This window comes from Megachile rotundata, chromosome 5, assembly GCF_050947335.1.
Source record: "Megachile rotundata isolate GNS110a chromosome 5, iyMegRotu1, whole genome shotgun sequence".
In the NCBI taxonomy this organism is placed as follows: domain Eukaryota; kingdom Metazoa; phylum Arthropoda; class Insecta; order Hymenoptera; family Megachilidae; genus Megachile; species Megachile rotundata.
Genome location: NC_134987.1, coordinates 8,540,755 through 8,563,504, shown reverse-complemented (window position 1 = coordinate 8,563,504; position 22,750 = coordinate 8,540,755). Strand labels below are relative to the sequence as shown.

Below are 22,750 nucleotides of genomic sequence, written 5' to 3'. Positions count from 1 at the left end.
CCAATCCCACTATTAAAAAAATAATTTGACACCTGATTATAATTAACTGCTTAAAAATATGCCACAGCAGATTTATATTATACAAATGTTGACTGGTATGAAGGATATGTTCTTTGCTGTAGAATCTTTTATTGAAATTATATTTCTGTTACAAAAAATTATTACTATTCTTATCGTAGTAGATTAATAATAATTTGTAATACCTTTGAAAGCACCATACTTTCACGACAATTTCCCCAAAGACAGGAATCAGGAATATTTAAGAGAAGCTGTCAAGTTTCAAGATAGTAAAATTGGACGTAGAAAAAGAATTTCATTTAAATTAAAATTGTAGAGTTGAAGCATCATCAAGACAGTGCTTCGTTGTTCTTGTAAAAAAACTAGAACAAAAATTAACATGTTTTATCTTGATATAATTAAAACATTTCTTTACTCACCTTCTTTGCTGTTTCAAATAAGCTATTTGCCATTGTAGGACCTGTTTGTTGTACCATATTGTAAAAATATCCTTTCTTTTGCAATAGAATATAAGGATGATCAAATTCCTAAAAACAGATAATAGCAGAAAGAACATACAATTTTTTTAGGTACTTCAAATAGTAGTGAAATACTCCAAAGACTATGTTTTTACTCACCATTAAGTTACCTTGGTCCATCACAAGTATTTTATCACTATCCATAATGGTATTTAATCTATGCGCTATAGTGAAGACAGTACAATGCTTAAACTTCTTCCTAACAGTCTTTTGAATCATGGAATCAGTTTGCGAGTCAACATTGGCAGTGGCTTCATCAAGAACCATAATCTTATTATTCCTAACAAGTGCTCTAACAAGACACAATAATTGACGTTGTCCAACGCTAAAATTTGATCCCTCCTCGGCTACTTTGCTAGTTAAACCTGCTGGCATATCCGCGATAGTCTTCTTCAATTCTACTTCTTGAAGCGCACTCCATAAATCGTTATCAGAATACTCATCGAAGGGATCCAAATTTCTTCGAAGACTACCACTAAACAGCACCGGTTCTTGGGGTATAATACTGATCTTTGAACGGAAGTCGTGCAACGCAACTGTGTCTGTGGGTATATTGTCTATGCTGATTTCTCCTTCTATGTATGCCAATCGAAAGAGAGCACTGATCAACGAGGTCTTCCCTGCACCGGTTCTCCCAACGACACCAATTTTCTCTTTGGATTTCACCACGAAGTTTATACCCTTCAACACGTAAGCACTCTTCGGTCCATACTTTAATCTGACATTTTTGAATTCCACCATGCCCGCAGTGGGCCACTCCTTGGGAGGTTTCTTTTCCGGTATACTGTCTAAGAAGGGTTCTTCCTCCAAATGACTGTACTCTAAAACTCTTTCGATGGAAGTCATGTGATTTTCTAACTCGGCAGTTTGCCTCATACCCCATTGCAAAATTTTAGTCACCGCGGTGATCTGCGTGATCACCAAACCTATGTCTCCGGCAATAGCGAGATCCTCGAATAATAAGAACGCGATTGTGATTATTCCTACATAGATCAGACAGAACCACTCTATATACAGACCGAAGGCTCGGGAAATGGTTATAAATATGAACCAGGTGGACGTGTGAAGGTCCTGATGATTGTCGAAATCTTTTGTGACTATTTCTTCAGCTTTGAACGCTCTGATTGTCGTGAGACCCTGCAGGGTTGCACCGACGTGATCAAACACTGGCGATCGTGCTGAAAAATGTTATAAAATATCTTAAGTATTAATTCAAAATATAAACTTTGATTTGTAAAACCTATGGTGATAGCTGATGGGATAGTTGATCAAAAGGGATGATCATTGACATAAAGCTGTAACAATATCTCATAGTTTGAAATTTCATACTGATCAACTATCCCAGCGACCTATTTTGCAAAGTTACTTACTTGTACCCTCCATACGTTTAACAGAACGACTAGTTGCAATATAAATAACTCGCATGTAGTAGAAAATGAGTAGAGCGACAAATGTCGGTATCAATAACCACGCGCTGACAGTACCCACAATTACTACAGTTCCGATAAACGTTAAGAACATAATTGTGACATCGAACGTCGTGAAAGGAAGCTTCTTATCGATAGCACCAATGTCTTTGGAAAACCTTCATGCACAAACAAAATGATTGATATTAGTTTATACATGCTGTATTCATTCATAAACTCTACTTAGAATTATGTAATTGTAATCATATATGTATTTTATGATAATAAAAACTTAAAAAGTATTTAATATTCATTCCTTCAATACCTGTTTAATATACGACCAGCAGGATTCGTGTTGAAAAAGTACATAGTAGCCCGAACAATACTACGAAACATCGCCGCGTGCAAATTTTTCGAGGCTCTCATGCAGACCCCATAGTACGTGAACGCTTCGACGATATAGACGCAGACGAAGCCGAACGTTAAGGCGCTGTAAATATAAATAATTCCATCGCGAGATAGTAAAGTATTCCATTGAAAAGCCATCGTACCATTTCCGATATTAACCCACGAGGCTACCTCGGTGTTCACCCAGAACGCGAGCAAGTAGTCAGCGCCGCTCGCCATTACTTGACTCAAAATAAACAGAACCACCATGAAAGCGAGCAGACACGGGTTTTTGCTTGCTTTCCAGTAGGCTAAGAAAACGGCGGCGGAAATTTTCCCTACGGTTCTCGTTTCTGCCACCTCGACAGGTTCACTGCCTACTTCCGGTTCCTCCTCTTTCTTCGTCTCCTCGATCGTTTGCTTCTCCTCGGTTTCGGGTTCTTTGGTCTTGCTCTCTTCCACCTCTTTGAAGATCTTCATGAAGTCCAGACTCATCCTCTGAAGCTCCTCGAAGCTGCCCTTCGCTTGCACGGCACCGCCGTTGATCACGACGATCTGATCGGCGGGTTTCAAGTACTGGATCTGATGGGTGACTAGAATTCGAGTCTTGCCCTTGAGGAAACCGCAGATACACTCGTCCACGATGTGGCTACCCACGTGTCCGTCGACCGCCGATAGAGGATCATCCAACAGATATATGTCGGCCTCGGCGTAGATGGCACGGGCCAAATTAATTCTAGCTCGTTGACCGCCACTTAAATTGATCCCTCTTTCGCCGACCATCGTACTGTCTTTGTGCGTAAACGAATCTATGTCGCGTTTTAGTTGACAGACTTTAATCACCTCGTTGTAACGCTTTTCGTTGTAAGGCTGACCAAACAGTATGTTCTGTCGGATGGAGGAGGCAAATATCCAAGGTCGTTGATCGGCGAAACTTATTTTACCGGTGGTTTCTAGGATGCCATCTTGTAATGGTAACTCACTGAGTATCGCTTTTAGGAGGCTACTCTTTCCAGAACCGATTTGTCCGATCACCGCTACGAAGCTTCCGGCTTGTATCGATAAATCTACGTTTTGTAAAGTGCAGTCTCTGGACTCGTCCCACCTGGCGGACACGTTTTTCAGGTATACGGGCAGTGATTGGGTGGCTACTTGATTCTGCGTCTTCGGCGGAGGAATGATTTCGGGGTGCATCATGAACTTCTCGAGACGCCTGACGGACACCATGGCTTCAGCTAGCAGATGGACACCTGGAAAAATATGTGGGAATATTATGAACTTGTTTGGTATAATTGAGACCTTAGAAGAAGAGTCCTATATGATTAAAATGCTATTTAGGTGTATTCTTCTATCAATAAATATTGAATATAAAAAGGAAATGACTTACTTAGAGTGAAACCGACGGTCATAGAGCTTTGTAAAATGGCGTAAAACGCAGTAGTCATAAATACTTTCTCGGCATCTATGGTGTTGCCAGTTAAAACGTAGGTTAATATCGTAATAAATAAGCTGACTCGAGGAACATAGATATCACACGTTAAACCTATTTGCTCGACAATCGAATATTTCTTGATCACATCCACTTCTTTTCTAAAGAAAGTTCAATTAATAATTTATTTTTATAGAAGAGTTATAAGCAAAGAGGGCTTTGAGAATTTCACTTACCGTCTAGCTTTTTCAACGAGAAGAGAGTACGGTACCTCCCAAACGTACATCTTGATTAATTCTACACCAGCTATAATTTGGTTCATCAAACTTAATCTATTGTCAGTCTTCTGGGCCGATACAAGAGTCAAACGTGACACTCTCTTTCCAAAATATACTAAACAATAAAAATAATAATTTAAACGCATGTTTTGTGGTGTAAAATTTGCATAAGTTTTAGTAATTATAATATGAATGATATCGCATGCACTTGGAAAGTCATAAATGTTTCCTTTTTTAAATAAAATTATGTAATATATCATTTTATAAATTAATAGTGTGCAATTTTATTTTCCTTAACGCAGTAACTTTGTTTTGCACGAAGAGTTATCTGAAGATATAATTATATGCACTTTTTTATGCTTACACTGTAATGGTATGCATAATAAAAATGTCATCATCCCAGTAATAGCTCCCAGGCCTATCTCACGATATATTAAATAGGCTATTAGAAATACTTGTAGAGGTCCAATCCATAAATAATGAATACTAAAGACGAAGTAATCGAGACGATTAACGTCGTTACTCAAGAAATTAACCATCTGAAAGATTAACATTTACAATCAAACCGATCTCGTAATTAATGTACAGTCTCGCTATATGGCACTTTCATGTAAGCTGAAAGAGTTCAATTTTATATGGGTGCATGTGTTTTTAATATTTCATACTCAGAACTTCTGAAATTTTAATTTTACAAATTTATAAATGTTTAAGTCTTCAAATTAAAAAATCTACAAATTCACAATTGTTCAAACTTAAACCCTAGTCGTTAGAAAGTTTGAAACGGTGGTGGATTATCATATTATAATATCTAAACTGTTCGAATTAATTAGCAAGTTTGAAAGTATAATTTCTTACCTGCCCAGCAGAGGTTTCATTTTCAAGGACAGAATTGGATAGTCTCAATATCTTCCTATAAATCAAGGTACAACAAGCCACTCTAATTTTCATTCCGACATGCGTCAAGGTTTGTAAGGACCAATGCATAATCAGAACATCTAGCAAAGGTAGTAAACAAAATGCTGCTGCATAGTAATGTACATCACTGGTCCAATCCTTTCTATTCCCAGCGAAGTAACGTAGTAATCTAGCGAGAAGGAAAGGATGTATGATCCTGAAACATAATGCGATTTTATTAACCACTTATTCTTTGAATATTTTCTTTTCTATGCAGTTCCCTAACACGTGAGTTTAGAGGTTCTTGACTTGGGTTAATGTTCAACTCTTTCGCGTATTTCTATTAGCATTTAAAGTGACATCGTCAATGATACACCGATAATTTGAATAACACACACGGAGTACACAGTAGTTAGTATGTTCTTTTGCGACAAAACGATTTTTTAGAATTTGTGAGTCACACTGTTCAAAATAATTAAATCGACTAGTTGCATGTCGTTATGACTCATGTTGAATATAATAACTTAGACAAGTTAAAGCAATTGCAACTATTATGTTAAATTTGAGTATATTTAAGTAGTGTAATATAAAGTAAACCTCTACAAAATTATATTGGGTTATGTAACCCAAAAATTATATTCGAATGTGATAGAAGATTCGTAAGTAATTATCCTATGACGAATTGACTTAATCATTTCCAGAAATTATTCTGAACAGTGCATCGGTGATACCATTAACCTGTTTGTATGTGTTTGTTACTGTACCGTATGCCGAATTCTAGAACAAACAGTGCTAGTCCAGTGTTCATGACAATTTTACCGAAGCATTTGTACAATACCCTAAATAAACTTGGTTTAGGGCTATCCTTCTTCTTCTCGTGTCGTTTCACTTCGATCTCCCAATATTTTACAATACGTTCGCCTAAGTAACTGCTCCTGTCCTCTCTCAATGGACAATACAAATCCTCTTCTTCCAATTCTTTTTTGTAACCGACAATGAACAACTTGAGGATCCACCTGTCAAATATTTTTTAATCGTACAAAATATTGTACCTTTTGACTTAATAATAAAATTAAACCAAAGAGATAAAGGTGTTATCTCCTTTTCGTACGTCATGTATGGCAGAAATATATTATTTGTTAATTATGAAAGAATGCAACTTGCTGAATTATAGTAGACTTTTATATTGCCATCGACGAGATTGTAGGAGTGATACATTTTTAGAATTAAGTATATATAATGAAATCGCGTTGTGAATGAATGTGTAATGGTACAGTGCGTGGTAACGTAATACGTGGCGATATAGTGCGTGGCGATATAACGCGTGGCAACATAACGCGTAACAATATAACGTGTGATGATCTATAACGAGTGATGCTATAGAGTAAGTAACGATACAAGATGTAGTAATTTAACGCACGGCGATATAGCGTGTGGCGATATAACGCGTGTCGATATAACGCGTGATGATCTATAACGAGTGGTGCTATAGTAAGTAACGATACAAGATGTAGTAATTTAACGCACGGCGATATAGTGCGTGGCGATATAACGAGTGGTGATATAACGCGTGGCGATATAACGCGTGGCAACATAACGCGTAACAATATAACGTGTGATGATCTATAATGAGTGATGCTATAGAGTAAGTAACGATACAAGATGTAGTAATTTAACGCACGGCGATATAGCGCGTGGCGATATAACGCGTGGCAATATAACGCGTGTCGATATAACGCGTGGCGATATAACGTGTGGCGATGTAACGCGTGGCAACATAACGCGTAATAATATAACGTGTGATGATCTATAATGAGTGATGCTATAGTAAGTAACGATACAAGATATAGTAATTTAACGCACGGCGATATAGTGCGTGGCGATATAGCGCATGGCGATATAAAGCGTGGCGATATAATGTGTAACGATATAACGCGTGGCGATATAACGCATGGCAATATAACGCATGGCGATATAACGCGTAGCGATATAACACGTAGCAATATAAAATGTAATAATTTAACGCGTGGCAATATAACGCGTGGCAATACAACGCGTAATGAACAAACTTACAATAAATTAATTTATGATAAATTAACACATGGTGAATCATTTTAATGATAAAAGCACGAAAAAAAGATATTACCAAAAACTTGAAGCTGTTAACCGGTAATACTTATTCTGTCATCTTTGTCGATAAATCTTAAGTGATTAATGACTCTTACCAGAACGTAAGAATAGATAATAGATTGGCATTTTGACGCGGATTCTTCAATAGGTTCCTTTCACTTTTATCCATTTTGTTTGTAGTAATAGTTTTTGCTCATACCAGGCAAGTTCCGGAAATCTGTGTTTATCTTGTATGCCTCATTTCCTGTGACACACAGAAATAAAAACTATTAAGTAACAATCTCGTAATACGTCCTTCTGGATACGTTTGTGCAATTAGGTCATTAACTTCACTTCGTTCTTTTTTAAATTTAATCACCAGTAGTTTTGTCAGATTTTAGATAGACTGCACGACTTCCGGGGATGAAAAACAATTTAATTTAAACACTAATTATAAATTATTGAATTATTCCCAATTAATTATTGCGTTTAATTAAGAATCAATTTGTAACTGTAAACTGTTTTTTAATCAACTGCCCGGTTCGCGTTTAAATTTAAATTGATTTTATCTCATAAAACTAATATCACGGTAGTCACAAAACTCACCAAACGAATATCGTAATTTACAAGTGGCGAACTAGCGTGCATGCTGGTTCAAGCCAAAGTTAGATATGAAACTCGTTTGTTTACCTCATCATTTATCGTGTGAAGTCTTATCAAAGACGATATTGTTTAAAGAGCAACTATAATGCGATAAAAAGGGAACAACAATGTAATAAATTAAAATTTTATAAACGTGTGCTACGAATTAATTATTTCATCACCAAACAGAAAATGTGCCTGATATCGAATTTTATGTAACTGCGATAACTTATGCTTTAAAGCGGTTTTACTTGTGAAAAGTTATAATTATAATCACTGTTTGAGTTGCAAAATTATGTTATTTCAAAATTGACGTAATCATGTAACAAAGTATTAAATTTTACTCGAATTTGAATTAGGAGGAAACCAAAGAAGACTCAACACTGTTGAAAGATAAAAAAGAAAAATGGACATTGAAGAGTTTTCTAAAAATTTTTCTTTAAAATCATTTCAACTCTTTTCATTATTTATATTATGTTTATAACAAACTGCTTTGCTAATTAATAAATAAATCTTAGTGATCACCTAATGTTACTTGCCTTATATTAAAAATACTAAAAAACTGAATTTGTAATAATTTTGTTGTTTCCAACATTAAACCTACTGCTTAGAATAACACTCGAACCATATGAAAACAATTTCTCAAATCTATGACCTTTGGAGTAATATCATAATTAGCTCTGTTTCTCAATGAGCGTCTCACAATCAAACGATTTCACCAAACGTTTCACAAAGTGCAAAAGAACCATCATTGATAATTTATATCTACTAATTTTCGATACCAGTTTTTTCTTCGACTTCTTATCGACACTTCTCGTCGACACAAAGATTCTAACATCACGCTGAATATTTCCTTCTTGCAGAAATTATTCTATGGTTGTAATTCACCGGTGATCGCAGAACAAATTTACGACAGGTTCCAGGAATGCAAATACTGAATCGCGCCCGAAATAATTTACATTTCCGCATGGAAGATTTATCTTTATCAACGATGTCGTGTATAATGATGTTTATTTTTGACGATATGCATCACTATCTGATGGATTTTTCTTAAGTAGGCCTGTTCGAGAACCATTAAGATAAACTTAACATTTCCAAACATTCAAATTTGTATGAAATTTTTCAAAGTTATGAATTAATGAATCGTATAAGAAGTACGCACTGTTTAACATTAGAGCTACCAAATAAGTTAAATGATCATTTTATAGGTTTCTCATTTTAAGTTGAAAAATTTGTTCAGGTATTTTTAAAAAACATGCTGATTTTACATGATGGACATCAAGAATTACTTTGCATGTTAATTTATGTTTTATTTATCAATATTGCAATATCTAAATACTGTGATGTATTCATTTGTCTACCGTATTATTAATTTTGTATTAAGTGTACTGGTACGTTTACTGCTAAACTACTTGCATTTTCTTGAGTCTTCTATACTCTCAAGAAATAGACTCATAGAAATAAAAACTTGCACAACTCACATTATCCTATTGCAAGTTGAAAAATGTCGAACTATTACGAACACCATCTAGACATCCTACGAGGCGAAAGAATAAAACGCGTCTGAACGATTCAATCACACGATCAATTACACCTCATCGTATCGAATTCACTGGATCGTAGCACATCAGACCTCGATGAACTCATTCTTCCACTACGTTACTTCGTACTCGTGTAGAGATTTGCCCAGATAAATATATTACGAGGATTCTATTAACCGCTGTTTCTTGCTCGTTTTCGTAAAGTGTAAACTGTCGACCATTGATTATTTCACCGAGAAGAAAAGCTTCTGGCGATTAAGTTCGTACATGTTGCTCCGACGATTACGCTAAGAAAAAACGCTCTAAGAAAGCGTTTGACTGAACTTGAGCAATTAAATATTGCAAATGCAAAATTGTCTGAAAAACCGGGAGACATAAAGTAATAATTGCAGGGTGACGTGCATCGAAGACGACTTTCAAAAGTGATTACAGTTTCATCGATTTCGTGCAACGTCTGTCGAAAATAGTCGTCGGCAGATCGTGACCCTGTCGAATACCATGATGAACGTAAGATGCAATTCGATTCGGTGTTGAATCTTGTCAGAACTTATGTGAAATATCATATTTTAAGTTGCTATTGATAATATAGGAAATGTCGGCTAATAGTCATGATACATTTTATTCTTCTTCGTGGTGTTAGAGGTTTGAGTTGTGCAATCTCTCTTCTGAGGAAATTATTAATCGTACAACTCTTCAGACTTTAAGCTAACAGGAAATAAGTGTTATTTCGTAATAGTTTTAAATGAAGAAATCTTGTCAGCCTTCCCGAACTTCGAAACATGGATACACATTAACAATATTAACGTTTCTGCATTTTCTCCACGTTTCAAATTTAAAAGACTCGAGTGATATTTTGTGAAACTTTCATGTAATATTACTATGTCTTTAAATATTTTAAAATTTATGGTAAAGAAATTGAGTGATTAAAAATTGGCAATCGTAAGCAACTGATCACTCGATATTGATATGATGTAACAAAAAATTACGAACGCAGTCCTAAATATTATATCTCCTGTCGTTTCTTGAGATTCTAAATTACCACCTTATAACCATCTCGTGATAACTATTATTACCACCCTGTGATACTGAACCTAACCTAACTATAGCTACGCAAGTTTGCATAGAATAACGCATATTCCAGGATCAAGAGACTCAAGTAAAGGACGTGCTCATTCTGAACGAGCGTGTCTTCTGGATATGCGACGCCTGGCCATTGAACAATTCCTACAAGAAGTTCGTGATCTTCATGTTCTACCTCTCGGTTTACATAGTCATCATGGACATGGACCTGTATGACGTGATGGGCGACTTAGAACTCATGGTGGAGAACATACTGGACAACACTCTCGGCACGACAACCTATTTGATGTTGTTTCTATTCCGATTCAGCAAAATGATTAAGCACGTGATTGCCACGATGAAACGAGAGCTCGCGGAGGACGATTTTCGGAATAACGAGGAGAAACAACTGTATTTGACTTATAATATCATCTCTGACAATTTTGGGAGATATGCAGTGAGGACGACTGCTGTTATAGTGGTGATGTGGTACTCCACTCCTATGTTGAAATTGCTGAAAGGCACAGGTATTTGTTTAAAGAACAATATACTTGCAAAAGTGTTTGTAGATTACAAAAGTTGTTATCATTCTTGTTTGTAGGAAATGGAACAGGAATGTACCGATTACCGTTTCGAATTCACTCTTTTTTTGACTACGAAGACAATTTTAAGTACTACATGCTGTTGTACGCGTATGAGCTGCCTATAATGTGTATAGGGATATTTCATATAACTAGTATTAGTCTGCTGCTTAGTTTGGTGTTACATGTTTGCGGTAAATTTTCGATTTTGTCGTATCGTATACAGAACATTGTAGAGGATTCGGAGAATGGATATCAGTCGAAAGTTAAGGAGTTAGTGGAGAGACATGTGGAGTTAATAATGTGAGTATCGTACCTTCCAATTATTTCTGGGTCGATTAGTAACTATATCAAAAGTATAATGAAACAAGAATTAACTAAATGCGACTACTTTTGCTAACATTCAAGTTTTTAGACTTCTTAATAGCAAAAATAACAGAATAATTATATGCTTGCCTAACTTAGAAACCGTACAATAACCATAATCTTTAACAGTCTGGAGAAATACATTCTTCGCTTTGATAAAAATTAACATATGCCTCAATAAAAATATTTAGACAAATTTTATTTAAAATGAAAAACCTGTGAAAGTTAAATGAACCAGTCATTTCATTGACTTAATAGTTTGAGTCAATGAACAGTAAAATAAAATGTTACAAAGTGATTACAAGATGTCGAGACGTGTTTTTCAATTTTTTCTAAATTGTATTTGTTATTTATAGGACAGCAAATGCTCTCAATTCTGCGCTCCAACTCATCCTCGCGTTGGAACTTCTACAAACAAGCGTTAGAATGGCTGTCTTGATGTACACGATTCTTCTGCTACCTGTACTATACTTGAATTATACTTCCCTATATATATAAAGATCATTAAGGAATATCAGTTAGCTGTAGCAATGGTGACGAACGTATGAGACGTACAAAAAATTTATTGACATACCAAAGGTTTACACTGCAGGTGATACCACATAATGCAGTCATAAATTATTCATGTCTTCTTGAATCTTGTAACATGCGCAAGTAAAATTTTGTTGTACATGAAATTAAATTTTGCGCAAATTGTGACATAGACACTGTTCCAGAATTATCTCACAACTTTTTTCTTAATTTTCTGTTTTATGAAAGTGGTACTGAATATTATTCAGCATGAGTAACACAATGAATATTCTTTGACAATTTTTATACTATTATTTTTGACATAGGAGATGCAATATTAATTTTTCAGAAATGGCTAAGTTTATCCACTAATAAGAATTGTTTAAATGGTAGACTGCTTGACAAAATATTTATTTTATTGATCTTCACTCCTGAAGATTTATAATAAGCAATGATTACAATGACAGATTACAATGGCTATAGCAATGATTACAACGGCAGATTACCATTGCAATGTCAAACAATTTCGTTAAAAAGTTTTGCCACCATCATGCTACAATAACTACAGCTATAAATCCATGAGTCTATATACTTTGAAATTTTCCTATCTCAATTTGTCAATATAAATTTTCATTTCTAGAGTGACGATCTCGTGGATATTTTTACGTACGGTCTTTACGTTATGATAGTCACCTTGATGCTGTATCTGTACTCCTACATAGGTGAACAATTACAGTACGAGGTAAGTATCATCCATACTACACCAATACAAGTATTAATAAATCCTCCCTCAGTCCACAAAAGTGAACGACGCTTACTACGACGCTAACTGGCTCAAATTGTCGACTCGCGATCAAAAGTTGCTACTATATTGCATGTGCAATGGACGTAGAACACTGAGTCTTACTGCTGGAAAATTTTACTCGTTCTCATTGTTCGGTTTTATCAAAGTGAGTAAATAAACATCTTTCTAGTTAAATAAGAAATTAACGTTATCGATCGTCGATTGTTGGGACAGATTATGAAAACTTGCTTCGGATTCGTTTCTGTGCTGCGAGTCGTGATTTAATCTGCGTAAACTTCCTACAAATTTTGTTTGGGAGATTTGCAACTCGGAGTATCAAAATGAGTGATCAAAATATGAATTTTTCGATGTAGATCGAGAGTATTCCCTTCGAACTATATTTTATGAATAATATTTTATGATACTTTTATATTATAAAATGTCAAAGTTTGTATGCATGTTGAAATACACTGTAAGGACATTGTAAACGCTGTATATAAATACATCTGAAAACTTGATTTCATCATATGAACCCATGTATGTTTTTTGCTGCTACCTCAATTGTGGAGAAATTATTTGAGACCAAATATTTGGATTCTACATTGTGTGCTGTGTAACGTTGAGATTTTCCATTTTATGAGATGTGATGATATTTTTGAAAATACTTTTCTGACATAGCAGTCTATATTTTCAAATTTGATGATTTTTAAATTGTCAGATTATCGAACTTGCAAGTATCCAAATTTCTAAATAATTCAATTTTGAGGACTCTAAAGTGCCTGATCTATAAAAATTTCAATGATCAAAAATTTCATCATACCAAAGCTTTATAAATGTTTTGAATCTGTTGCAAAATTAATATTTGATACTTAACATTCCAAAGTAACTTCATCTTCACACAGCTCGTGATGGTAACAGCACTTGATGATAATTTGCACAACATATCACGTATAGCGAAAGTTTACACTCGTCTAAAAGCGATTCAATCAAACAATTAACTGCACCTCATCATATCAGACAAAATAGTATCATATCACACAGATCTCGATTAATTTCGTTAGTACATGGGTCATCGAAGCTCTTCTAAAAGTCCGACTATTCCAACTTCTTCACAAGAAATATATCAGCCATTACCTCTGAATTACCTGAACCATTACTCCACTAAACTGAGAACTATCGAGAGATCACTATTAATTATTACAACAAGAAAAGTCGTCGACTCGAATGATTCTAGCAACAAAGTTTGCTTGTACACCGTCGATCACGGTAAGAAAAAACGTCAGAAGAAAGCGTTCGGTCACTAAACTTCAAACAGCAATTATTTGTTACAAGTTCTGCAAATGTAAAATTGCCTAATATACGGGGGCATAAATAATTACAGGAAATTGCTGAGAAAGGTGCACTATGTCTTGGCAAGAAGTTTCAACGGCCATTATCATTTTATTGATTTCGCAAATGAAACGCGGCCTATTGAAAACGATTGCGAGGATAGTGATTTCAGCGGCGGTCACGATGAAGGTAAGATGTAATTGACGGTATTGGAAACTATTTTTAATTACGTGAAACACTTAACTCTGAAATTATAATTAACTTTGAAATTATTGACAATTTTTGCAAACATAGTAGCTGTGAAATATTGGACTATTTAATGGACTTAAAGGGACTTTGCTGCTATTTGTGATACTTGACGTTTATTGTATTTCTTTAACACTAAACTATTGGTGCGCAATGCACAGTTACATGTTATTTTAAGATGGTTTTATGGGATAAAATCATATCAAGTTTTCCAATTTCGATATTCTCGGATATACATTTAACAGAATTTTGCAAGACATATATTTGATATTTTACATTTCTGAAACAATGGTTGTTATGAACTGCTTTGATACGGTCATTCACAGCGTCGATTCATTACACATATAATGCAATACAGTACTTGTAAATGATATACAAGTAAATAATATATAGTTACTTACATAAATAATATGTTGGCCCTAAAGTTGATTAGGTTGTTTATATTTATATTATAGGCTTGCTATATTAATTGTCAATATTAATTTCTTATATTAATTTCAATATTAATTTCTATTAATATTCAGCAATATTTTGTTTAATAAACTACCACCTCTCTAAAATCGTAAAAATTGTTACAACTATAGGTCCAATAAAATAACGCATACTTCTAGGGACAAGAGCCCCAAATAAAAGACGTGTTAATCCTCAACGAACGCATCTTTCGAATATGCGACGCCTGGCCATTGAACAATTCCTACAAGAAATTCGTGATCTACATGACGTACCTCTCCGCCCACATAGTGATGATGTACATGGACCTGTACGATGTAATGGGCGACCTGCAACTCATGGTGGAGAACATACTAGACAATGCCGTAGTTACGACAACATATTTTATGCTGTTTCTATTACGATTCAGTAAATTGATCAAGACCGTTGTGACTATGGTGAAACGAGAGCTCGCGGAGGATGACTTTCGAAATAATGATGAAAGACAACTGTACCTGTCTTATAATATCATCTCGAGTGGTTTTGGGAAATATGTGGTGAAGACGACGATTTTTACTGTGGGGATGTTGTATGTTACGCCTATGTTGAAAATATTGAAGTCGGGCTCAGGTATTTTTTAAGCAAGTATGTGGTAGAATAAAGTATATAAGTATATAAAATGTAGTTTGACGATATGAACTTGTTCGTGAACTATAATTATAATTAAGTTTGCTTATACAAAGCTATAAAATAAAGTTTCGTAGTATGTCCTGTACTAGCAATGCCTTTTGATTCAATACACTGTAAATTAGACCAGAGAAGTTAACTTAATAATAAATTAAAGAAATTACAATTCAAAAATAATTATACCTGTAAAACATTAATGATAATAATATAACTAATACGTAGAAGCTAAATTTCAACTAGCTAATGTGATAGTTAATAGGATTAGCTAATTCATTAATTAAGAAGCATTAATGAAGACAATATCTTTGATCACAGGAGGTAATACTTCAAATGTTTACGAAATGCCAGTTCGATTTCGATCTTTCGTCAATTACCAAGAAAATTTACGAAACTACATCCTGATGTACGTGTACCAATTGCCCGTGATGGGTACAGGGGTATTTCATATAAGTACTATAAGTCTGCTACTTAACTTGGTATTGCACGTGTGTGGTAAATTTTCGATTTTGTCGTACCGTATACAAAACATAGCAGAGGACTCTCAAGATTCTTTCCAAGGAAAAGTTAGGGAGTTAGTGGAAAGACACATTGAACTAATAACGTGAGTATTTTTGTACACGAATTCAGTTAGTTTGTGTAACTAAGTATGTATAAAGCATAAAAAAGCAAGGTGTACTTGCAAGGTGTATTTGCAAGGTATTCCCCAAATAGATTTTAGAAAAAAATTTGAAAGAACTTGTCTTTGATTTTCTTTGCAATTAGAAAGAGTGAAATGGGAATTCTCTGTAACTGGAAGGTTTGAATGATTTATATTTACGCAGCTCATTGATTATATGGATCGAAATTGTAACAAAAATTATAATTTGAAGTAAGGTACTTAACCGGACATTTTTAGTAGCTTCAATAAATTGTTATAAAGTAACTACTAGAAAGTAGCAACTTCTTGATTCTTAGTTTTTAATACATTGTAAGTTCATAGCTGTGTTTACTTACAGGGCAGCAAATACTATCAATTCCGCACTTCAATCTATTCTCGCGCTGGAACTTCTGCAGACAAGTATCAGACTGGCTGTAGTGTTATACACGATACTTATGCTACGTGTATGCTTCAATTGTTTTCTAAACTAGCAAGACACTCTACTTAACAGTAACAATGATGGTGAACGTACGATAACTAGTTTATTATCATCTGAATCATCATTTCTTGTTTCTGCTAATGAAAGTACTTTGATATTATTACGAACTTGTTTCAATAATTTTGCATTTGAACTTAATCCTTGAGAATACTTATGACGATGTCATAATAACCACAATAAGAACTGAATTATAGTCAGTGCGTTTATCTAAAGTATCTTAAACATGTTCACCACAATTGTTACAGTAACTACACACTCAATAACATCCATCAGTATGAATTTTCATTTTTCCCATATCGACTTCTATTCTATTTTCTTTCCAGGATGACCAAGTCGTGGAAATTATCACGTACATCCTGTACATTTTCCTAGTTACCTTGATTCTGTATCTCTACTCATTCCTAGGTGAACAGTTACAGACCGAGGTAAGTTCAGCCCCCAAAACATACAAATAAAAATATAATCAACTTCGTGTTCAGTCCATAAAAGTAAACGACGCGTACTACAACGCTAACTGGCTGAAACTGTCGACTCGCAACCAGAAATTGCTACTATATTGCATGTGTAATGGGCGTAGAACACTGAGTCTTACTGCAGGAAAATTTTACTCGTTCTCACTGTTCGGTTTTATCAGTGTGAGTAACTAAATCTTTACAAACCAAGAAATATTACTGATTATAACGTGAATTATGTTGTTTGAATAGATTATGAAAACTTCCTTTGGATTTGTTTCTTTGTTGCGAGCCGTTGAGTGAATTACTTCTGGCACTTATCATCAAAAATGGAAGACACTGATTATTCAGATCGAGTAACAAGGGCATGAACCTCAAACTTATGTTCCTTGAATGACTTTATATTACTTTTATACTGTAGTAGCATGTCAATGTTTGTATATTTACTTTGAAATATATTGTAAAAATAATGTAATGCATATAATAGTATCAGCACTGGATAATTTGCACAACACTTACTATTCCTTGTTAAGGATTAGAAATCTTACGCAACCGTGCACGTAGCGAAAGGTTAACCCGATTCAATTACACGACGTACCTCACATCGAACTCGATGGTCACATATCAATGACCACATTTATCCAGCCCATCACCAACTGCCTCACAACAGGTCTCCCACATTTGCACGTTCTCAGCAAACTACAAACTATCGAGAGGTTACCATGAATTATTTCATCGAGAAGGAAAGTTAGATCTAATGATGCTGGTAATTGAGATCGCACAACGATTATTACGGTAACAAAAAAGGCAGAAGACAGTGATGTTACCAAGACATAACACGAGATATAAATTACAAAGTATAGATGTACGACTGTAAAATTGCTTAATATGAGGGGAGAAAAATAATGATAGGTAAGAATTAAGAATGCACTCATGGATAAGCAAGAACTTTCAGAAGCAATTTTTTTATCGATCTCGTGGGTGAAACGCAACCTGCTGAAGACGTATGTCAATTGATGGTGATTTCATTGACAGTCGCAATGAAGGTAAGACTTAAACATGACTCGAAACTATATTTAATTACTTAAAATTCATTCCCCTTAATTAATTTTAAAATTATTGCACATTTTTGTTTATATTTACTACTAGTTCTGAATATGAAATATTCAATGGATTTTACTATTTTTTGAGAAGCTCAATCGCAGTTCTGAATCTTGCGTTTCAAGTGCAAAGCTTGCACTGTTGATGCAAATCTCTAAATTTGAACATTCAGTCTGTCCATATACACATATCAGAAAACATATGCAGTTCTAAACATTAGGATATTGATATTGCTTGAAATAAATTACCAAATTCTTGACATTGTTCAAAATAAATTACCAAATTCTTGACATTGTTTGAAATAAATTGCCAAATCCTTGACACTGTTTAAAATAAATTAAATCCTTGACATTGTAACAAGTATTATATTTTCCAAATGAACATATACTTCCAGAGTAAAGAGACCAAAATAAAAGACGTGCTTCTTCTGAACGAACGTATCTTCTCGATATGCGATGCCTGGCCACTGAACAATTCGTACAAAAAATTCGTCGTGTACATGACATATCTCTCCGTCCACATGGTGATGATGAACTTGGACCTGTACGATGTGATGGGCAACTTGGAACTCATGGTGGAGAACATATTAAGCAACACAGTCATTACGACAACATATATGATGCTGTTTCTATTACGATTCAGTAAACTGATTAAGAGTGCAATCGCTATGATGAAACGCGAGCTCGCGGAGGATGATTTTCGTAATAACGAGGAGAGACACCTGTATCTATTTTACAATGTCATCTCTAGCACTTATGGGAAATATGTAGTGAAATCGACGACTTTTATGGTGGTGTTGCTGTATTATTTTGTTCCTCTGGCGAAACTGTTGAAATCGAGCTCAGGTATTTTTTAACAAGTATGTATACATGGTATAGTAGAAGATATTGATTTGAATGGATGATGAAAGGGAGATATGGATTTGTGAAGTGTTCTTATGAAAAGTAACCTTGGGAAATTGTTGTGGGACTTTGGAGGTTCGAGTGTATGTAAATTATACATAAAGGGATAATAGAAAAATATCTTGTTTATAAAGATATTGTTTATAACTATAACGTTATGTAGGATAAGATGTGGGAGTGGTGATGCACTGACTGATTTAACCCGCACAAAATTCTTTATCCTATCTTTATTTCTACATTATGTTAGTTTGTTAGCAAGTAGTGATATAACTAAGTATCGCCGCTTAGAACAATAGTACTTCAAGATAATGTTATTGTACATAGTACAGTGTCTTGCATTAACAATATCTTCTGATTCAAGACTGCGAAAAACCACTAATCAAGACATTTGACCAATCAAGATTTGACTAATCATGACTTGACTAATCAAAACTAACAACACACTCTCGTTTGCAGGAGACGGTAACAGTTCAATGATCTACGAATTGCCGGTCCGATTTCGACCTTTCCTCAACTACGAAGAAAGTTTACGAAACTACATCCTGATGTACCTGTACCAATTCCCAGTGGTGTGGGTAGGTTTATTCCATACAACTACTGCCAGCCTAATACTGAACCTGGCATTGCACGTGTGTGGTAAATTTTCGATTTTGTCGTATCGTATACAAAATATCGTAGAGGACTCGGAAAAATCGTTCCAAGTAAAAGTTAAGGAGTTAGTGCGAAGACACGTGGAACTAATAGCGTGAGTATACTATTATAACGTGCTGTAACTTATTTTTTAATTTATTGTATTTATAGGGTAGCAAATACTATCAATTCTGCACTTCAATATATACTCGCGCTGGAACTTCTGCAGTCAAGTATCAGGGTAGCTGTATCGCTGTACACGATACTTATGCTGCGTGTATATTTCAATTATTATTTCATAAATTAATACATAAGGAAGGGACTGTTAGTTAACTGTAGCAATGGTGGCGAACATATGATGGACACAATTTTACTCCCATTTAATCATTTTTAGCTTTAGTGCTGAATATCTGTTAGGAAAAGTAGTACGTCGTTTTAAAAATTTGGCACTTTATCCTCGACCTGGTGAAAATTTATTAAAACGAAAGGCAACAGCAATAATAGAATGAACAATGTTACAATTAAACAATTATTAATAAAGTTATCTTAAGTAAATTCACCACCATTGTTACAGTAACCATAACCACAGTAAAGTCCACAATTAATCAAAATTTCCTGTACCAAATTGTTAATTTTTTCTACACCGAATTGTTAATTAATTTCCTTTCTAGGATGACCAAATTTTCGAACTGTGTACGTTCGTCATGTACACTTCGATAATAATGTTGATGCTGTACATATACTCCTTCATAGGTGAACAATTACAGACAGAGGTAAGTTCTTCCCCTCAAACCATGTAAATAAAAGTACGAATAAATTTCTGCTCAGTCCATAAAAGTAAACGACGCATACTACGAGGCCAACTGGCTGAAACTGTCGACTCGCGGCCAAAAACTGCTACTACAGTGCATGTGCAATGGACGCAGAACACTGAATCTTACGGCAGCAAAATTTTACTCCTTCTCGCTGTTCGGCTTTATCAGTGTGAGTACATAAATCTTGTTTAACGTAAATAAATCGAGGAGTAATGTTACCGATTTGTTCGCACAGATTATGAAAACTTGCTTCGGATTTGTTTCTTTATTGCGCGCCGTTATCTGATCGGAACTGATTGCTTACATCTTTAAGAAGGGCGGCATTGATCATTCAAAATCAATTAACATGAATCGCAAACTTATGATCTGTGAATAATATTGTATATTACTATTGTAGAAGCATGTCAATGTTTGTATATGTACATTGGATACTGTAAAGACACTGTAATTGTCGCATATAAATATAGTGCGCTTCATCATATTATGTGTGTTTTTTATGGTTTAATATGTGATCTAAGATGTGGCTAGGCATTTTTAACCGACTTCGAAAAAGGAGGAGGTTACTCAATTCGATCAGTATATTTTTTTTTTTTTTTTTTTTTTTATTATTATTATTTTTATTTTCTATGTGTGCCCGCCTATTACGCCTAGCTGGATGCACCGATCGGAACGAAACCTTTTGCATCTGGTAGGTTCTGACTCCCCATTGGTACCATTATCAAAAAATTTTTCATTTTTCAATTGCAAAGTGTTGTTATTGCAAAAAAACCGGCAACTTTTGAAATAAACTTTTCTCGATTTTAGTGCGCTTTTAATATCTTATCACGGACATGATTCTGAACAATTTTGTTCCTATAAAAATTTCGCGGAAAGCTTTAGTTTTCGAGATATTAGCGAAAAATTGTTGAAAAGTTTTGAAATCAACTTTGGACGATTTTAATGTCCTTTTAATATGTTATCAGGGGCACGATTCTGAACAACTTTTTCCTTATCCGCAATTAAGGGGAAGCTTTAGTTTTCGAGTTATTAGCGAAAAACTATTGTTACTAATATGTATATTGAATTCTACGTATGCCTCCGTGCCTCTGGTGGTGTATGAGTCAACATGCAATCGCCGATTTTATTTACCAATTTTACAACAATTAATAAAAAAAAAAAATTGAAAAACGAATATCCATGTTGTCTTTTACTTAATTATGTTCATGGCATTTACGCGGACAAAAAAAAAGCCCGGAAGAACTGTCTCACAGTATCCTATAAAATTCTCCCCATTCCACTAAAAAGCGTGAAATAAAATAATTTTAAGAAAAAAAATACACCGACTTCGAAATGCACTAAAAAGTATAAAATAATTTCTATTTCATTCAATCATACAATTACGTCACAGATATGAATGAAACCTATTTACTCGTTAGGTAGTGTATTAAATACATTTCAACCTTTTCGGAGGCGGCGCAAAATTAAAAATACCTCAGTAAACGTTGCTGCCAATAATCAGTTGATTGTGGTATGGCGTATTGGAAATTAATAAATCCTGAGAAAGAATATGATTCATTATAGATATATCTGGGACTATACGTAAATGTAACGACTGCATCTTCATTTCGTAACGTTTCTGATATAAATGAAATTGAATCTACTTCTTTCGCGTGTGGAAGCCATGGATCTAAGAACCTATAAACGGAGCCCACGACGCGGGAATTACCAAATTTGCGGCAGATCGGCTCTATCTTTATAGAATATGCGGCGATCGAGTCTTTCCGTCGCATACTCTATGAATCTAGATAGACCATAGTTCCATTCTATACGCACTAACACCTACTTCGCGGCGTGCTGTCGAGTTATATATATAGAAAAAAAATAGCTATACAAGCTTTGCCTATGTTCGGCTGTCTAAAGGTTGACATGTTCAAGAAAATCTTTTAATTTTGCGCCGCCTCCGAAAAGGTTGAAATGTATTTAATACACTACCTAACGAGTAAATAGGTTTCATTCATATCTGTGACGTAATTGTATGATTGAATGAAATAGAAATTATTTTATACTTTTTAGTGCATTTCGAAGTCGGTGTATTTTTTTTCTTAAAATTATTTTATCAATGCAAGGACTATCTATTAGGTTGGGGAATAAGTTCGTGGCGTTTTGACATTTTCTTTTTTTTACAGTGACCTTTTGCAATTTGCAAGAAGTTATAATATGCATTCGATAGAGCTCTTTCTGCTCTACAAAACTGTGTTAATCGTTTTTTTCAGCAGATTCATTCGTCATTACTATTGAGGCTCTGAAATGGAATATCTAGGAGGTAAAAATGAGCACTTTCGACACTCGCTCTTCTTCGCTTTTCATCGCGGCCAAAAAAGCTGCTGAAGCAGCCTAGGATATTTGCAATGTATACGGAGAAGGTGTCATAGATGAGTCGACAGCACGGAAATGGTTTGCAAAATTCAAAAATGGCGATTTTAACGTCGAAAACCCGCTCCGCAGCGGAAGACATTCTGAGT

At 34.7% G+C, this 22,750-nt stretch overlaps 4 protein-coding genes across 7 annotated transcripts in view; 3 read left to right on the top strand and 1 right to left on the bottom strand.

The window, feature by feature from the left end:
• Nucleotides 1-93: 93 nt before the first annotated feature.
• Nucleotides 94-22,750, bottom strand: part of LOC100877177 (putative multidrug resistance-associated protein lethal(2)03659) — a 38,876-nt gene continuing 16,219 nt past the window's right edge. The window contains exons 2-13 of one of the 4 annotated variants that reach the window (XR_013038217.1): nucleotides 7,156-7,304; nucleotides 5,695-5,946; nucleotides 4,892-5,147; nucleotides 4,401-4,575; nucleotides 3,995-4,151; nucleotides 3,717-3,919; nucleotides 2,268-3,579; nucleotides 1,907-2,121; nucleotides 636-1,714; nucleotides 438-545; nucleotides 204-380; nucleotides 94-125 (exon numbers count right to left, since the gene is read on the bottom strand). Coding sequence is in view for 3 of the 4 variants with exons in the window: in XM_076531899.1 (XP_076388014.1) it covers nucleotides 348-380; nucleotides 438-545; nucleotides 636-1,714; nucleotides 1,907-2,121; nucleotides 2,268-3,579; nucleotides 3,717-3,919; nucleotides 3,995-4,151; nucleotides 4,401-4,575; nucleotides 4,892-5,147; nucleotides 5,695-5,946; nucleotides 7,156-7,229 (3,864 nt within the window). In the remaining variant the exon portion in view is untranslated. Of the gene's footprint in view, nucleotides 381-437; nucleotides 546-635; nucleotides 1,715-1,906; nucleotides 2,122-2,267; nucleotides 3,580-3,716; nucleotides 3,920-3,994; nucleotides 4,152-4,400; nucleotides 4,576-4,891; nucleotides 5,148-5,694; nucleotides 5,947-7,155; nucleotides 7,305-7,645; nucleotides 7,707-22,750 lie in introns of those variants that run through there. The other 3 variants (XM_076531899.1, XM_012291339.2, XM_076531901.1) reach the window with 3 other exon arrangements.
• Nucleotides 9,606-12,909, top strand: LOC105663319 (odorant receptor 82a-like). Its single transcript, XM_012291369.2, has 6 exons — nucleotides 9,606-9,729; nucleotides 10,364-10,808; nucleotides 10,883-11,165; nucleotides 11,585-11,690; nucleotides 12,379-12,480; nucleotides 12,533-12,909. Exons 1-6 carry the CDS (start codon nucleotides 9,721-9,723, stop codon nucleotides 12,698-12,700), a joined length of 1,113 nt encoding a protein of 370 aa, XP_012146759.2. The 5' UTR covers nucleotides 9,606-9,720; the 3' UTR covers nucleotides 12,701-12,909.
• On the top strand, nucleotides 13,927-17,104 carry LOC105663313 (uncharacterized). The gene is made up of 6 exons (XM_012291337.2): nucleotides 13,927-14,040; nucleotides 14,709-15,156; nucleotides 15,529-15,814; nucleotides 16,209-16,314; nucleotides 16,808-16,984; nucleotides 17,054-17,104. The coding sequence occupies exons 1-6, from the start codon at nucleotides 13,927-13,929 to the stop codon at nucleotides 17,102-17,104; spliced, it is 1,182 nt and encodes a 393-aa protein (XP_012146727.2).
• On the top strand, nucleotides 17,100-20,682 carry LOC105663320 (odorant receptor 82a-like). The gene is made up of 7 exons (XM_076531920.1): nucleotides 17,100-17,847; nucleotides 18,297-18,747; nucleotides 19,261-19,549; nucleotides 19,606-19,711; nucleotides 20,106-20,207; nucleotides 20,263-20,418; nucleotides 20,485-20,682. The coding sequence occupies exons 1-7, from the start codon at nucleotides 17,818-17,820 to the stop codon at nucleotides 20,533-20,535; spliced, it is 1,185 nt and encodes a 394-aa protein (XP_076388035.1). The 5' UTR covers nucleotides 17,100-17,817; the 3' UTR covers nucleotides 20,536-20,682.

Excerpts from the sequence above, each read along its gene's own strand:
- LOC105663319 (XM_012291369.2), top strand. Across the intron at positions 10,809-10,882 it reads GAAATTGCTGAAAGGCACAG|GAAATGGAACAGGAATGTAC; the intron begins GTATTTGTTTAA and ends TCTTGTTTGTAG. Across the intron at positions 11,691-12,378 it reads ACACGATTCTTCTGCTACCT|AGTGACGATCTCGTGGATAT; the intron begins GTACTATACTTG and ends TTTCATTTCTAG.
- LOC105663313 (XM_012291337.2), top strand. The coding sequence starts at position 13,927 with ATGTCTTGGCAAGAAGTTTCAACGGCCATTATCATTTTATTGATTTCG. Across the intron at positions 15,157-15,528 it reads AATATTGAAGTCGGGCTCAG|GAGGTAATACTTCAAATGTT; the intron begins GTATTTTTTAAG and ends CTTTGATCACAG. Across the intron at positions 16,985-17,053 it reads CACTGTTCGGTTTTATCAGT|ATTATGAAAACTTCCTTTGG; the intron begins GTGAGTAACTAA and ends TTGTTTGAATAG.
- LOC105663320 (XM_076531920.1), top strand. The coding sequence starts at position 17,818 with ATGGTGATTTCATTGACAGTCGCAATGAAG. Across the intron at positions 19,712-20,105 it reads ACACGATACTTATGCTGCGT|GATGACCAAATTTTCGAACT; the intron begins GTATATTTCAAT and ends TTTCCTTTCTAG. Across the intron at positions 20,208-20,262 it reads GTGAACAATTACAGACAGAG|TCCATAAAAGTAAACGACGC; the intron begins GTAAGTTCTTCC and ends ATTTCTGCTCAG.